The sequence below is a fragment of the Branchiostoma lanceolatum genome, chromosome 13, assembly GCF_035083965.1.
Source record: "Branchiostoma lanceolatum isolate klBraLanc5 chromosome 13, klBraLanc5.hap2, whole genome shotgun sequence".
NCBI classification, from domain to species: Eukaryota; Metazoa; Chordata; class Leptocardii; order Amphioxiformes; family Branchiostomatidae; genus Branchiostoma; species Branchiostoma lanceolatum.
The window spans coordinates 10,512,615-10,529,382 of NC_089734.1; the positions used below are offsets into that span (position 1 = coordinate 10,512,615).

General features: G+C 44.1%; 1 protein-coding gene across 1 annotated transcript in view; it reads left to right on the forward strand.

Moving 5' to 3' along the window:
• Positions 1–16,768, forward strand: part of LOC136447039 (chondroadherin-like protein) — a 24,927-nt gene continuing 8,159 nt past the window's right edge. Inside the window, exons 1-10 of the mRNA XM_066445712.1 lie at positions 1–17; positions 7,778–7,862; positions 11,983–12,173; positions 12,350–12,513; positions 12,923–13,103; positions 13,638–13,744; positions 14,199–14,466; positions 14,795–14,985; positions 15,518–15,919; positions 16,521–16,716. Coding sequence (XP_066301809.1) covers positions 12,005–12,173; positions 12,350–12,513; positions 12,923–13,103; positions 13,638–13,744; positions 14,199–14,466; positions 14,795–14,985; positions 15,518–15,919; positions 16,521–16,716 — 1,678 coding nt within the window. The 5' untranslated portion in view covers positions 1–17; positions 7,778–7,862; positions 11,983–12,004. The remainder of the gene's footprint in view (positions 18–7,777; positions 7,863–11,982; positions 12,174–12,349; positions 12,514–12,922; positions 13,104–13,637; positions 13,745–14,198; positions 14,467–14,794; positions 14,986–15,517; positions 15,920–16,520; positions 16,717–16,768) is intronic.

Here is a 16,768-nt window from a genome sequence, read left to right on the forward strand (position 1 = left end):
AAGGTCGACCAAACCCGGTAAGTTGACTTTAAGACTTGTGTTACGAATATTGAAAAGTATGCAGCCGTAAAGAGGGGATCTGTCGGATACTAATGCATATTTAGCCATATCTACTAATGCATATGTGTAGAGATAGATATATGAAAATACACACTGAGGAAACTTAGTAAATTCCTCTCGTATTTGTATTTTGTCCAGAAATCGTCTGTGAGATACAGCCACAATGTTCGTGAGATGTTTGACCGTATTTCAATACGTTGTTCTGTGGTAGACATCTGGTTTTTCTTCCTCAGCACGGCAAGGGCGGTATTTGAGAAGACATAGGAGTCAAACTAAATCCATACCCAACTGTGAATCAAAAGAAACAATTTTCTCACACAGGAGACAACTTGGACACATATACTACGGGATTTTACCGATACTTCAAACCTAAACATCTTCAGGTTGACACAAACGCCTCTGTCACCGAAGTTGCTTATTTGAAAAGCACGTTGTTGAATTTGATCCGTCTTTGGGTACAATGGCTCTTGTGTTCTGGCAACGGACGAAGCCAAGTCTTCCTGTGCCCTGTGGTTTGGCCCACTTTTCCAATTACAGCGAAGCTGGGGTAACGACAAAACATACATGTATACGTAGTTGTCCGTGAGTATTGTCTTAGTAAGTGCAATAACAACAGATTTTGGGAAATGTTTTTGTCCGACTTCTATTGCTACACGGTCTGTGCTTTTGTATCTGCTGGCTTCGTAATTTTTGTTCATTCTTTTTGAGTGAGCCAAAGAAGGGGACTTAAATTAGTTAAAATTCAATGAAATCACGTTTTGTCGTTGTGAAGGCAATTGTCAGGACCCCAGTGTTGATCTATACAGAGATTGTATCTTATTTTTGTGTGCGAACCGTGCGTATCTTGGCACTGTTATGTCTTGGCACAGTTCTGTTATGCCTTAGACATCTTTCTAAGGGACTATTCAGTTCCGTCCATGTTTTAAACATAAGTACAATCGTCATACAATCGTTGGTTGAATCATCTCTGCGTTGCTTGAAGTCATAACGCCCAGGACTTTGTTCATGAAAACTGAAGGGAGGGGGAAGACGGTGGTTTAAGAAAACTTGTAAAGGAAGTGAACCACACTGGGATGCATATTATATATTGGCGCTTAATCAAACTTATTTTGGCTGGCTCCACAAACTATCGACGCACAAACCCCAACTTCTTAAAGACTTTTCTCAAAGTCTTCAAACGCTACCTGGAAAATATCACTTTAAGTACTTCCTATTGCTGGCTACTTAAGCTATGGATCTGTTGCAAATTGTGAGAGACCTATAGTCTTTAAAACAATGTTTTCCTGTTGCACAAAGTAGTCATCTGAAAAACAACCGTTTGCCGACATTTTAATCGACTCATTTAGAATCCCACTTGGCCTTTACCTAATTGTACCGTTTATGTTCAACCTGGCGGTTTGCAGCGGAAAGATTTGCACTGACCGGCGTGTCTAAGTGTAAAGGCCCCTGTTGCGAACACTGAACGGATTACTTACACTGAAAATCGTTCATAGTTAACTACCCAGACTGTTTCCTCCCGTTGTGCCCACTAAAACGTGATTTATACCACAACACACACCTCGGATAACTACTGATTATTGTTTTACCTCGAGGCGTCAGGGAGAACTTCTACTTTATTGGACGAACCCTGCTCCAGAAAGGCCGAGTCTCCTGGGTCCAACCGACAACTCTGCTTTCCCCTCTGACGTTTATGTGAAGCAAAGCTGTCAGACAAATCGGGAGCACCGTATGGCAAATTGAACCATTTGCGGCTATCAGGGATAACTCTACTGAAGCGCTTTACTGGTACATTTGTTTATCTCCAATTGTTTAACGCTGTGTGGTCTGCCAATAAGAAAGCACGTTTGTGTGGTTTGAGTGTGTGGTTTGTGTGTGTGTGTGTGTGTGTGTGTGTGTGTGCGTGTGTGTGTGTGTGTGTGTGTGTGTGTGTGTGTGTGCACGCGCGCATGTGTGTCAGTATGTATGTGTGTGTGTGTGTGTGTACGTGCGTGCGTATGTGTATGTGTGTTTGTGTGTGTGTGTGTACGTGCGTGCGTGTGTGCATGTGTGCATATATACATGTGTGTTTGTGTGTGTGCATGTGTACCTATGTGTGTGCATGCGTGTTTGTGTGTGTGTGTGTGTGTGTGTGTGTGTGTGTGTGTGTGTGTGTGTGTGTGTGTGTGTGTGTGTGTGTGTGTGTGTGTGATTATTGTGTGTATGTATGTACGTAACGTGTGAGTGTTTGTGCTAATGTATTATGTACGCGTGTGCATGTGTGTCACTCTTGGGTTAGACAACCATTGATTTTGACGTGAACCAAAGATAACATTACTCGTGCCCATCAGACGTACATATGGCATCGCCCACGAGTAATTCTGCAGATGCAGACTAGACAACTAGGCACGATTGTCTGATAAGCGAGATTCATCAATCTCTTTGAACCTTTGCGACGAGGCCGTGTCTGTGTATACATTGGTAAACCGCCTAAAACCTCGACACTCTACTTATTACAACAGGGTAAGAAAACAGTGCGGTTCACATTTGCGATGTTTTGCCAAGGAAGAGGTTGAACCTGTTTCTAGTTTGAGAATACGTAACATGGCTTGAACAGAAGTAGTATTCAACACTACAACGTCTAACGAAAGAATGTCGTGAACATAAAGTAATGAACTTCTGTGCTTTTATCACAGTTTAATACAAGACATTTTTAGAAGAATGTGATGTCACAGATCTATCATCTTCGCTATTATTTTACGTCTTCCTTGTAACCGTTACCTTTATTTCAAGCAATTTCCAGTAAAGATCTTTGACGTCGCCTGATAGACATACCTAATAAATTTCCCATGAAGCGTATGTGCAAATTACTGAATAAGTACATAGCATTACACAAGTGTGAATACGAGTACGAAGTACTTCCATAGCGGTCCAATAGATGAAATACCGTAACAGCCATACAATCTATGGGTTCTGTTGAAATCCATCGTTGTGAATTCCTCCGAGTCTGCGACTTCAAAGCTTGTTTCAGCCAGACAATGAAATACAGAACATCACCACAGACAGCCTTCAGTGACAATCTCTGAGTACTAATTGGAACACGGGTTTAATTGTGAAGCACAGATGAGCCTGTTCACTCACATCTGCGTCCACCAATGGGTAAAAAAAACAATCAAAGGTAATTATCGCAGCTCCTGTCGACGAATGCATGCTGATCTATTGTAGATTTTCGTGTAGTAATGGTTTCCTTGATGCCCTTTCGATAAGAACAAAATCACGTGCCTTGTTAGCGGCTAGTAAACAGGACTAAAACTTTAGCTCTCTCGGACAACAGCGTTGTTGGTCTCTTTATACAAGCGAACGACCAATTGCAATTGAGCCACGGTGTCAAAACAACATGGATGAATGCCTGGATGGATTGTCTTAATACCTGGTATGTGGGCAGGTCTTCTTGAGACCTACAAATTGTTAGATTTTGGGCCTCCTAGCGACTTGGTATGTTACTGCAGCGGAACTTCTGGTTTTGATATCTTGTGTTCTGGACATGCTATGGTAATGAGTTTTTAGTGGCAGATAGCTCTTGTTATTGATGTCACCCTATTTCGTGCTTATTCCGGTTGTATGTTGTCGAGGCAATCTAAAAACCGTATTTCTGTCCTAGATTCCTTGGGCGTACATAACACATGTGGTGGCGCGTCCGCCAACAGGTGTCCCACCATGCTGTGCGCGGCGGCCATTTTAATGGCCAAGGTCAAGGCTAGGTCGTCAGAATTGGTAGGATCGGCGTGAAATAGCCGGGACAGCACTTTGTGTGACCATCAGACCATGAGAGAAAACCGTGTAAGGTCATTTTGGGTCACAAGGTACCACACAAAACCAGGGTGGGCCCCGTGTCAGGATCAGTCACACAGTTAGGTCCTATCAACTCTGCTTATCTTGAAGTTTCCTTGGTGTCTTTTCCTGAACCTGTGGCAATCAGGAAGGTTCTCTTCATATATGACAAGCTATGAAACACTCGAACCCAGTGAAAGATACTAAACATATTGTAATTATGGTGTCTTTTCCTGAATTCGAACCAGTGACAATCCTGAAGATTCTCTTCAACTATGAAAAGAAACACTCGAACTCAGTTTAAGATGATAACGTTAAAGATATTTTTATTTTGTGGTGTAAGCGGAAAACACAATGATTTCAACGTCGATGAATGTTAGACATCCAAGTAGAGCATTACGTCATAGAAAAGAAATCCAGCAACTGGATACATTTCCTAGAGAGCCAGGCGTTTCAATTCAGAGTTTTCGTCTGAAACCTCGTTCTGCGGTTCTTTCCATTAGTCACTGACGAATGACAGCAGATGCTGTCTGAAGCGTCTGACTGTTTCAAAATTTTATCCAGTAGCTTGAGTAACTTTTTTTTGCGTATCATATTACCTGGATGTATAACCTTCATCAACGCATAATCAACTGCCTTTAATCATCATACTAGGTCATTGATGAAAGAGAGTGGAATCAGTGGATGCTATCTGAAACGTCTCATACGATGCTGTGAAGTGTAGATGACATACGACAAATCCATTTATTTGCTGAACTTGATTTTGTCGTCATCCTGTAACGTTACACTGTACTGCAACACTATCATCATAAATAATGAAGATCATAGATGTTTAATCTGGGTCAAAGGACGGTAAAGTAGATAGAACAACATGATGATAAGTTGTATCGTGCAAGTTCAGCTAAGGTAAGACATGATAAAGTATAGGAGTCAGTGACACGTTCTTGCAAAGAGGCTGACCAGTGTGAACTAGCCACAGGGCTAAGTAAATTCTAGGACGTAATACGAAGCCATGTGTGCAAAACTGGGCTCTCAATGTCGATCTGGACGAGCTGTTGTCTCTTGGGGTCGTGCTAGAGGTCACAAATCGTGTTTAGAGGTCATTGCAAATATTCGTCTGATCCATGACATCTAAGCCATGTGATCTGTAAACATGGCAGAACTCGCCATCTCCTTTGAACCCTCCGTTTATAATTTGTTCTCAGTGAACTGGTGGATCTAGGAGAACGTGTCTATTTTGCATCCTCATGCTAGCTTCTAAGCGACGTAGGTGTGTTTGGTCTCAGGTTCCTCTATGTCTTCTTCTTCTTCTTCTTAGATGTTTAGTCCTTTGAACCCTACGATTATAATTTGTTCTCAAGGATTGCCTATGGAAGCATGTCTTTCAGCATCCTCATGCTAACTTCTGAGCGCCGTAGGTGTGTTTGGTCTCAGGTTGATGTAGATGTGGTCCAAGCGTCTAATCTCTATGTTTGCTTCTTCTTCTTCTTCTTCTTCTTCTTAGATGTGTCATTCTTTGAACCATCCGTTTATAGTTTGTTCTTAATGTTTGACGGTCTGTGGAAGCATGTCTTTTAGCATCCTCATGCTAGCTTCTAAGTGCGGTAAGCGTGTTTGGTGTAACGTTAGACGCGACTCCATGGCTCCTCTTCGTTTGCTTCCTCGCCTTCCCCTCTTTCGCCTCCGTCGTAGATGTAGACCAAAGCCATGCGGGTGGAAAGTCTATTCTCCAAGCAGAGGCTTCGATCGAGAGGGGTAGTTTTGTCCGGGAGGAGAGGAACGTTAGAAATCCCGGACAAAAATACCCCTCTCGATCGAAGCCTCTGCTTGGAGAATATGGAAAGTCTGTCTTCAATAGGACTACTGTATACGTGGGATGGACGGCTTTGGCGTCTTTCTTCAATGTCTTCTTCTGACTGTATTCCAACTCTTGAACCTAGTCACCTAACAAAATATCAAGAAGTCTTCAATGTCCTCGGCTCGTATTTGTGAAGAGAACCAGTAGAAAGATGCTCAACCCAACAACAACTGTATTAGAGCTGTACATGTGTACGTTGAAATGTGTTCGTGCTTGGATGTTTATAACGCAATGTTCATAATGATAGCAAAGGTAGCATAATGCCATCCTTAATTAGCTGTATCTTCTGTTACTTGAATGTCATAGATCTGAATTTCTTCTCCACTTTTCTAATTGCTTCCACTCCGAGTGACCTTGTCGCCCGTGTCTCAAGGAGACAGAACTGGGTCACGTGTCACAGAGGTCACGACTTGACCTTCATAACGTCAACTTCAACAGATGTCCGAGGAATCCGAACAACCTGCAGTTTTCAGTCTCAAAAGATAAATGTAGTCCCATAGCCTTTTAATGGTGTTTGTGGGTTGTTATTCACTGTATCTGGGACATGGTATTGGAATGCGGAGCCTAACCCTTTCCTTCCACCGCCTTTACCGCCCCAACCGAAGTTAGGTACCCATTGTTACACCTGCAGGTGGGTGGAGTGAGGAAAGTCGTGTGCCTTTCCCATTGGTGCAACATCGGTGGCATGTCAGGGGATTTGAACCCAGGACCTATGGGTTCTGGGCCAAACACCCTAACCGTTACGCAGTACGGATCGTAGAATTCGGCCAAAAATTGAAGAATTGGCCAGTAGATTCAGTGCACGGGAAGGTTAGTATTTCCTCCTCGGAGCCTGCAAATGAAAACTTACGGTGCGCAAACTCTCAATTATTCTCTCTATAGCCGGCGTAGTAAGTCTGGTAGAGACTACGCCCCACCACACTTCGTCTTCCTCTTTGACAGATATCCTTGGGGGATGATCAGACGTTAAATGAATGACCTGTGGCATACCGGACACCGGCTCTGCCCCCTTCCTCGTCATTCACACTCACGGTCACGGTCAACTGTGACATTGCTGCTCTTTCACTAGCCAACGTTAAACTTTAAATCATCCGCGGAGTGGGGTGTCGAAAGGACGGGAAACAAGTAGGTGGGAAACCAAAGCAATAGAGAGATGTTTAAGTGATGCTATTATGACTTGAGTAACCGGATTGTCGGATTTGTAGGTCATCGGTGAAGCACATGTAGTGACTTATCGTATGTATCCATCAAACGCAATTAACATTAACACGTTATGCGTTTTAAGAGCAAAAACAATTGTATGCACTCCCGTCTTAAAAAGAAGAAAAAAACTCTCGCTTACACCCTCTTTCCACTAGGGACTATAAAATCATGGGTCGCAACATTCCAATTTTGTTAGCTTAGCGATTGCCGTCTATAGAGGAAAAGAGACCTCACTAACATAATATTGTGATTTCTCTGTTGCTAGTAATAGACTCCTTCACAGACTTCTTGGAGCATTCGCGATTATTTTTTGGGGGGGGGGAGCGCTGATTCGCGATTATCAACATGGACAAATGTTGTCTATACCGGGGTAGACCTTAGCCCATGTTGATAATCGAAAAATCAGCGCTCTCCCCCCAAAAAATACACGGTAATCGCCGGCGCTCCAAGGAGCCTGGCTTTACAGCAATTAAAAACGGTACAGTGGTATCGGTGTCCTCAGTCCCTCTTTCCAGGCGTCACCAATGACAGCTCAGATGACAGGTGCTTTGCGGTTTGCTGTAAACGTCAGACTCTTGGCGTTGACAAATATCGTACCTAACTATCACCAAACTACGCTTTCAACAAAACGGCGCCTCTTGTTAGAAACCATAGCTCAAGTTCCCCCATTGAGGGATAAACACGTGTTAAGCACCCTGGGTGTCACCGTCCGTGTAACTTTGATAGACGTGTCTTTCATGTCGCCTAACATCAAAATGTTCTTGGAGGAGGACAGCCGTCAGAGCGTACGTGTATGTCCGCACGACACTGCTACACTCCTCTGATAGCAGCAATGGTTTGTCCCTACAGGTAGAAAGGCAGTGGAGAAAACGTGTGCAGGGGCAGTGGTAACCTAACGGGTCTGCAAAGGACTTCTCAACCGTCGCCGTTCTCAGTAAGTCGTCTTAACATTTTTGCGTCTTAAAGTAAACTAAGACAGCATTTTTATTTCCTAGTCTTTGAGTTTATAGAGGCGGGATCTGCAAAACTGTTTAAAGAGATCTAGACTTCCAAACTGCGCATTGAATTGTTAACAGGACTACGGGTTTGCGTGATCACCGACAGATGAGGCAGAAATTAGGGCACCACAAGTTAGGTATTAGTCTAGCGGATTGCCTTCAGCATTCTAACTCCCCGTACCATCTGCACCGTACGGCCCATGTCAGAACTAGAAAGATTCTTTTTATTGTTATTGCTACAAAAAGCTAAGCAGATCTTACGTGCCGATAGCTAAAAATAATCTTTTTATAAGATAATCAGGAAGGTTCAGACTAAGGTACTGTACTGGGCATCGTCTTCAGAATAGCTAGTTCTTAAACCACATGACACTTGTAACCAACTGTTAAAACATCTTGAAGAAACATGTGCGTGTTTTTGGACTAGAACTAAGACAGTTGTTTCAACAATCTTATCAGACAATTCTAACCTCTGTCCTGCCAAGTGACTTAATTTGTGGTCTTACAAGCCTGTCCCTGATAATGACGCCATATTACACAGTAGATCACAGCACAATCAAAATGTTTAGAAAAAAACGAGTTTGATATAAACTATAGCCCTGGATGTCTTCTTTCGTCTTGCTTTTTAAATGTTCTTGAATATGCTGACCACTCACTTCGCATCTACACCATCCTGCAGAGGTCGCTGGAAAGTGTAGAAATTGACAGATATCATAACACGCAAAAGGAGTTAGCTTGACGGGGAGTACAGTTTGCCAACTTACAGTTTGTACGGCTAACCTACATTAACAGTAATCCGCCGGGTTACATAAATCCGCCACTTTTAAAAACAGTGGGCTTGAGAGCTCTCCAGTGCAGCACCCCCAGGTATGCACAGTTTAGATATACAGGAGTGCATTATACTTGGAAACGTTGGGTTGGAAATCTGTTTGGACGTATCTTAACCTGGCGGAATTATGTGTTAGCTTCTCTGGCATGTTATCTGTCTATTTGACCAATTTCTACTCTTTCCTGTGACCTCTGGAGCCTGGTAGAGGTTAACTGTAACTTAGGCGCCTCGTACTCGTATCTAAAAGTGAAAACGTCAAGCTCAATACCTAAAATGAAACTGAACTCCCGGGTTTGCTTTGATTTGCTTAGTAATTATCGCCCTGGGGAGGGGGGGGGGGGGTAACCGAGACGGCGGCTAATAAATGTGAACCAGACGTGTTGACCTGGTCAAATCACTGTTTACCTCCGGCTTAGTGGGCGTGTGGTCAGCCGTCGTCTGGCCGGTGTCATGGGAGTGGAGGGTAACAACCCGCGGGGCATCTGTAAAGACATGTGCGGAAGGTGGTGGGAAAGGGGTGGAAAGGGAGGCAGAAAGAGACACGAGAGAGAGAGAAGAGAGGAAAGAGAGAGAGAGAGAGTGAGTGAGTGAGAGAGAGACAGAGAGACAGAGAGAGACAGAGAGAGGAAAGAGAGAGAGAGAGTGAGAGAGAGACAGAGAGACAGAGAGAGAGACAGAGAGAGGAGAGAGAGAGTGAGAGAGACAGAGAGAGAGAGAGAGAAGAGAGAGAGAGAGAGAGAGAGAGAGGGAGAGAGAGGAGAGAGAGAGTGAGAGAGAGAGAGAGACAGAGACAGAGAGACACAGAGAGAGACAGAGAGAGGAGAGAGAGAGAGGTAGAGAGAGGCGGAAAGATAGAGACAGAGCCAGGGAGAAAGAAAGAGACAGCAGAAGAGGGACAGAAAGAAAAATGTTCTAATTGTGCCAATTTGTTCCAAATGGTCAAATTGTCTCAACTGTTCCAAATGCTTTCATTGTTCCAAATGGTTCAATTTTTCCAAAATGATCCAACTGTTCCAAGTTATGATTTAGGGGGAAAGTCACAGGTAGAGAAAAACGCCAGAAAGAGATAAGGAGAGGTCAGAGAGAGACAGAGGCATCAATAATCAATAAGAGAGACAGACGTCAGAAAGAGGGGCACATAGACAGAAAGAGAGGCGTCAGAAAGGGAGAGAAACAGAAATGTGCATAGCTTTATGTATTTTGCCTACAAGTCGGCTATCCACATTTGTAACATTTGTATAAAAGACCTCTAATTTAAGTCACCATTAGCACTTAACTTTAGTCTTAAGTTGATGTTGAATGAACTTGAGTGAGTGAAACGGTTATATACTCCAGACCGTAAACATGACTGCTTCCCTGGAGTAATGTTCCATGTCGAAGCCCCAGGCTGCGTTCCTCCCACGAACAGTAGCTAGATCTGTGACCTATCAATTTTGTGATTGGGCACTTGTGTGGGTGACATTAGGTGTCTGGTGAGGTCTATGTGATAAATGAGATTGCGTTCTCATGAACACAATGCGTTCTAGTAGTAGTAGGCCACTGTTTTCTGCTGCTGCAGTAGTTGAAACATTCTGCAGCCGCATTCAGTCTTCCTTCAGTCCCTTCCACTTTGTCCGATTCGCTGCGAGCTTCCTTAGCTCCCGTAAGTTTCTGTAAGTTTGTTCTCTGCGTTTTTGTGCTTATAATGTGTGATAGCCAATAATGTTACCTTGTTAATCTGATACCAGTAGATCACTCCTAAACTATAATTTTCTCAATAAACGTAATTTTTTTCGATAATTTGGTGCGTGCATTAGCTTTTCCAATTAAACGCGGTAACCCCATGAAACATTGTATACCGTTTATATATACAATCTCATTTTATCACATCCCATTTTACCCGAGGTTTTGGCAGTAGTTTACACTAAATAATGTATGTCACACCCCCTGGTCGTGATTTGCCCCAGTTTCCCTCTATTTATTGAACGCCACCTGCTCCGAGTTTGTGCTTTCTGGAAAGCACATCACAAGTCAGACCTTCGGTTGTTGCCGTGGATGGTAGTAAACGCAAGTTAATTAGTTACAGTCCATTTAGTTCCTGTTTGTGCTCTTTCAGTATGGCTGCATAAAATAACATGTTATGATAGTGGAGGGAGGGCGGTAGTGATTGTGGAGTTTTGTTTGAGCAACGTAGCTCTCTCGTATTTCATTACGGCTGCACAAAACAGTATGTGTTATGATAGTGGAGAGGGGACGGCAGTGATTGTGGAGTTTTCTTTGAATAACGTAGCTCTCTCGGTCTCTTCCCGACACAGGCTAGCTCATTTCTTTCCAACCGTGGAGTATTTTGGAAGGGAATGAATTGTGGTGGCCAGGGCCTAGGGGGTCACATTTAAATTGTTTGAAAATGTGTAGCAGGTCGCTAACCTCTGTAAATATGCCAGAATATTTGAAGGGAGAGCTATTGGAACGTACCACAATACTTGGCCTCAAACACTTCTTTTTGTGAGTGTCGTCGCTTGACGACGCTTTGCGATATCGGCGACAAGCAGCTGTATTAAACGTTAGAAGCAACGCAGTTGGAGGTTCAACATGCGCTTTATAGTGGAAACTATATTTAACACTTTCTTGTCATTCATACGGAGATTAATAGACGTTTACCTTTTGTTTCCTGTGAATAATATTGTTCATCAAATACTGAGGACCATTTGAAATTTATTCCACACGGTCTAGTTCAGTGGAGAAGAACAAATGATGGAGGGCGACAGTTGGTTGGAACATATGGTGTCCCGAGGTGTGGGTTATACATTTGTACAGCCTGCATTTGTACTTCCAACAGCTGTGCCTGTTGTAACAGTACCTCTCCCAAATAGTCCGCCGAGGGGGTCCTGTCGTCTGTCAGAATTCACACGTGCAGGAGATATCAAACTTGACGTAGTGTTCAAGCAGATGTTGCTTGCCCGGGAAGTTTTATCAGTGCAGTACTGACCGGTCCTGTTAGGTGGCGCTGCATACAGTGGGGAGAATATGGTCCCAAACGTGACTAAGTTTGTACTGGTTGTACTGGAGTAGATTTTCTGATCCGTGCAACTTGATTAGAACCAGTCAGATTTCCAGTTAAAAGGGCTCTTAAAACGTTAGCATTGTGTGTACAAAGACCCCTTATACTAAGATGGTCTTGGATGATGTACATACCTATGTCTTGGTCACTTTACGCAAACTTGTTTTCTTCGATTTTTTTCCATAGCCAGGATTAACAAGGTCCAGTTCACCATGTCACATGCAAGACTGCTGTTCCTGTTCTTGTTAGTGGCGATATTGAGCTTCGCGCATGCGTGTCCCGACCCGTGTTACTGTGTCGTACGTCACGTGTGGTGTCAGGAGGCCAGACTCACCGAAGTGCCTGCTGGGATTGAACCAACAGTTCACCATCTCGATTTAGGTATGAGCGCTTTTTGCTTAATTTTTCTCCAGGTAGGAAAATATATTCATACATAATGGAGCAATATAAAAGACATTAAAAGTAATAATACACGTAAAAGACAAAATGAGACAAACAGGACAACAAATTATCGTTTTTAACTAAATCGTGTGTTTTCACGTTTCTACCGTCTTCAGGTGGGAATGATATCACTCGGCTGCCATCCATGTCTCTCATGGCTTACCCGAACCTGCGCTCGGTAATCCTCGGCAAGAATCGGCTCTCGTATATTCCCGAATACATGTTCGGAAACTTGACCTTCATGGAGACGCTCAATTTAGATAACAACAACATCAGCAAGGTAAGGACGAACTTAAAATCCTTGTCATTCTGAAGTTAAATCCTGACATGCCCCGTTGACATTTTGCCCTTCTTGAGAAAGGTATTTTACACGAACTTTCTCACTTCACTCTGGTGAAAATGAGTACCTGGCTTCGGCTAGGGACGTCCCTCGGATAGGACGTTAAATGGAGGTCGCGTCTTTGAGGAGAGCCACACCTCGAGCACGTAAAAGAAGCCACCACACTTATCAAAAAGAGTAGGGGTCCTTCCCGATGTGAGTGGATCAAATAAATCTGTCCGGATATGCAGCATGTACAGTTGTGTACAAACGTGGTGTGTTATGCCATGGGGTTCACTGGGTATGCAATACAAACAGAAACAATCAAATTCTGTTACATACATTATTTTCTTATATTTCCCACCGACAGGTTGCTGATAACGGATTAAAGGGACTCGGTGGACTCAAGACACTGGGCCTTTCCGGAAACCGGCTGAAGGACGTCCCTTCAGTGGCTTTACGTCAGACCCGGAACTTACGTCACCTGGACCTGTCAAACAACAACATCCACAACCTTATAGAACATTCCTTTGCCGATGTGCCCTTCCTAGGTGGGATTCCTCTACATTGTGGTTAAATGATATCGTCTTATTGTTACCTCCATAAAATGTCGTGGAGGTTATATATTTTCAATAGCGTTTGTGTGTCTGTGTGTCTGTTGGTGAACAAGATTACTCAAGAACGGCTGGATGGATTGATTGATTGATTGATTGATGGATTTTATATTTGGTGTGATGGTAGGGTGTGAGAAAAATAGACAAGATTAGATTTTGGGCCCCCTAGCAACTTCCCTAGGTACTGCAGCGGAACTTCCGGTGTGATATCTCGTTTTCTTTCTTTTCAACCCTGTAAGTCTATAATGACAAGTTGAAAAATGAACGCTTATCCTCATAATCATTATGTTAAAAATAACATGTAGTTGACTTGAACGTCTTGCGTGACTCGATCATAGGGTTTTTTTTGTCCCTCTCGTATACAAAATTCCAGTGTAAGAGTTGTACGATGCAATATCAATGTTCGCCTTGTTGTTCGTTTACTACGGTTTAGTAAAATATGTTGGATGAAATATTGTTGGCATTTTTCAGAAACCTTGAACGTGAGCTCCAACTGCATTGAGAAGATAGACAGACAATCCATCTGCTCGCTCCGCAGGATGAAACACCTGGACCTCTCCAACGCCTGCCTGTACCAGGTACGTCTAAGCTGCAATAAGCTGATTCAAGGTTTCAACTGCACATGCGCAGTGTCGTGCATTTCTTAACAGTTCTTGTCTTAGACCATGCTTAAGATACGTCCAGATGTTTTTGTTTATTTTTCAGGGCCAGGGGCCTTCAAATTTGAAGGCCCCTGGCCCTGAAAAATAAACAAAAACATCTGGACGTATCTTAAGCATGGTCTAAGACAAGAACTGTTTACAAGTTAATGGCCATCACCTTTGACCTTGCGCATGAGCAGTTTAAACAATGAACCGGCTTATAAATTGTTTTACCGATGCCTTTTGATAAGTAAGAGAAAAGTGTCGAGAAGGGTGAACAAGAAGTGAAGTCTGTGTGAATTTCGTTGTTGTGTATACGAAGCAAAATTGAACCGCAAAATAACTGAACCGTAGGGCAGTGCTTGCACTAGTATGACTAATACTGTTACAGGTTCCAAGACAGGCCCTCGTCCGCCTGGACCAACTCCAGACCCTGAACCTGAAGGGAAACAACCTCAAACGCGTCTCCGTCTTCGCCTTCGGTGCTCAGACCTACCTGAAGAGTCTCGACTTAAGCATGAACAAGATCATTTACATCTCACCAGACGCCTTCATCAACGGCTGCAGCCTGCAGAAACTGAGCCTTCAAGGGAACTCTCTATCCGCCGTGCCGACTAGAGCACTCAAACCTATGAAGAAGCTGGAAAACGTGCAGCTAGGTAATGCTACGGTCACATTTGTACCGGTGCCCGCAGGGTGTGTACTCCCGGCCGGGCCCCGAAGACACAAATTTGGACTGTCGGATACCGGGGGTACCTCTCAGTGTTCTCATGATTAGCTCACGGTGCATATTTATTACCGGGTCCCGGGTTGATTTTAAGTCCGTTTTAAAAACTTTCAGGGATCCGGCCGTGTCCAAAAATAGCCCGGTAGCCGCAAGGTGACCCGCGAGGCCACGTAGAGGTCACGCCCGAAAGTGAAAAAAAAAACGTAAAATGCCTGGCAGTAGATTGTTCGCATGCGATGACTCTTTCTCTCACTTTCTAGGGCACAACCGCATCCGGAGGGTTGCGCCGGGGGAACTGGACAGCTTCCCCACTGTGAAGGTCCTGGGACTGGACGGGAACCAGATCAGGTCCGTGTCCAGCCGCCTCCTCACGCGGCTGCCCAAGTTCCAGGCGCTGGACATCTCCGACAACCCGCTGTCCTGCGACTGCAACCTCGACAAGTTTCTACGGGTAATGCACCACAAAGAATTCAATATCGATGTTTCTTTTGCAAAGACATTTCAACATAGTGAGAGTTCTACACATTATTTGAGAAGGATCAGAGGACTGACCGAAAGCATGTTTGAGAGTGCTTTATATAGTGTACGGAAATAATGTGTAAAACTCTTACTTTGTCGATTACTGCGTACCGTCACAGACGAACCTTCATACGGACATTTGAACATGGTTCGGTGTGTTCTAATGCCCATTATTTGTGTCGCTAGAGTACATCTTTGTTATGGAATAACCATTTCCGTATTGAGGCTGGAAAAACTGTCTAGTTTGCCTATCAGTAGCAAGTTACATAATTTAGTACATGCATGCACGGGCGATGTCACAGATGACACAAGCATGTTGCCCTACTCATGCTTGACTTTCTCAAAGGTCTGAATATTTCCCGCACCCGTCGATATATATTCACAATTTTTTGTAGTTACTTTCGTATCAAATCTTTGTGAAATTTGGATCTGAGCCAGTTGGTGATAGATACATCTGTTCACAGTGGGCTGACCGGAAGCTGATCTCTGTGACGCACTCGGAGGCTGGCTGGCGACCGTACAGTCAGACGTGTGACGCGGCGGCCACCGCCGCACCCGTCCCCGAGCAGGAACCGTGCCCTGCCCAGTGCCGCTGCCTGCGGGGTCCCTTCTCCTTCTGCGGGTCCTCGGACTCAGCCGCGCAGTACGTGTCCGTCACGTGCAGCCGTCAGGGTCCGTGGGAGCTGGCGTCTGTGCCCACCGGTCTACCGACTAGGACGAGGAACCTGTACCTGGACGGGAACAAGATCTCTGTGGTGAGGGAACAGCAGCTGCTGGGCGTTCCTGAGCTGGAGGCCTTGTCCCTACAGAACAACCAGCTCACCGAGGTACCCGCGGACGCCTTACGTGCTGTACCCGATCTGAAGGTGAGTCATGAAAGGAAAGATACACCAAGGAGGTTACTTAGATATCGATACACAAACAAAAGAAATAAAAGGAAAAGAAGGTAACATGTGTACATATGAAGAAAAAGGTATAAAAATCCGTGTATGCTTTCCATTATCAAGAAACAGCCACGATCGTTTCTACCATACCAGACACTGTCAGGTGGGACCTTTAACACTGCAAATTAGCTCTCCTAGTGATTTCTTAAAACTATTATATCTATACTTTTTATGAGCTATGAAAATCAAATTCATGTAACCTTTGCCCTTTGAGCATCACTGCTTACTAGTATACAGAACTACATTATACGTGTAAGCTAACTAAATGACAAAGTTGCAACAGCCGACGTTTCGGTGGCAGTCTGTCACCTTCTTCGGGGCAATAATGACTGGTTCTACTTCACACTGCAGCTAGGTGTCGCTGCTGCACTGGTGAGAAATGCGGTCCCAAACGTGACTGAGTATATACCCCCCTCATGACGAATAAAGGAGTGACTGTTTTTATTCAGTCATTTACCAACCTGACTAAATAATTCTCGGACGTAAACTAACTGTTAGCTATTTCTCTTCAACATCACCGCAGTATCTCCTCCTGGCCAACAACCCGATCTCGGACGTGCCAGCCTTCGCGTTCGCCTGGGTGCCGGGTCTCACCGTGATAAACCTGGCGAACACGTCACTGACCGCCGTGCCGTCAAAGGCACTCCGCCTGCCACAAAACCTCACCACCCTACACATCAGCGGATACATCAAGCGGCTTAAAGCGATCAACTTTGTCGGTTTGTTTCTTTGTTTCGTTTTGTTTTTATTGTCGTTAAGTTTCAAATATTC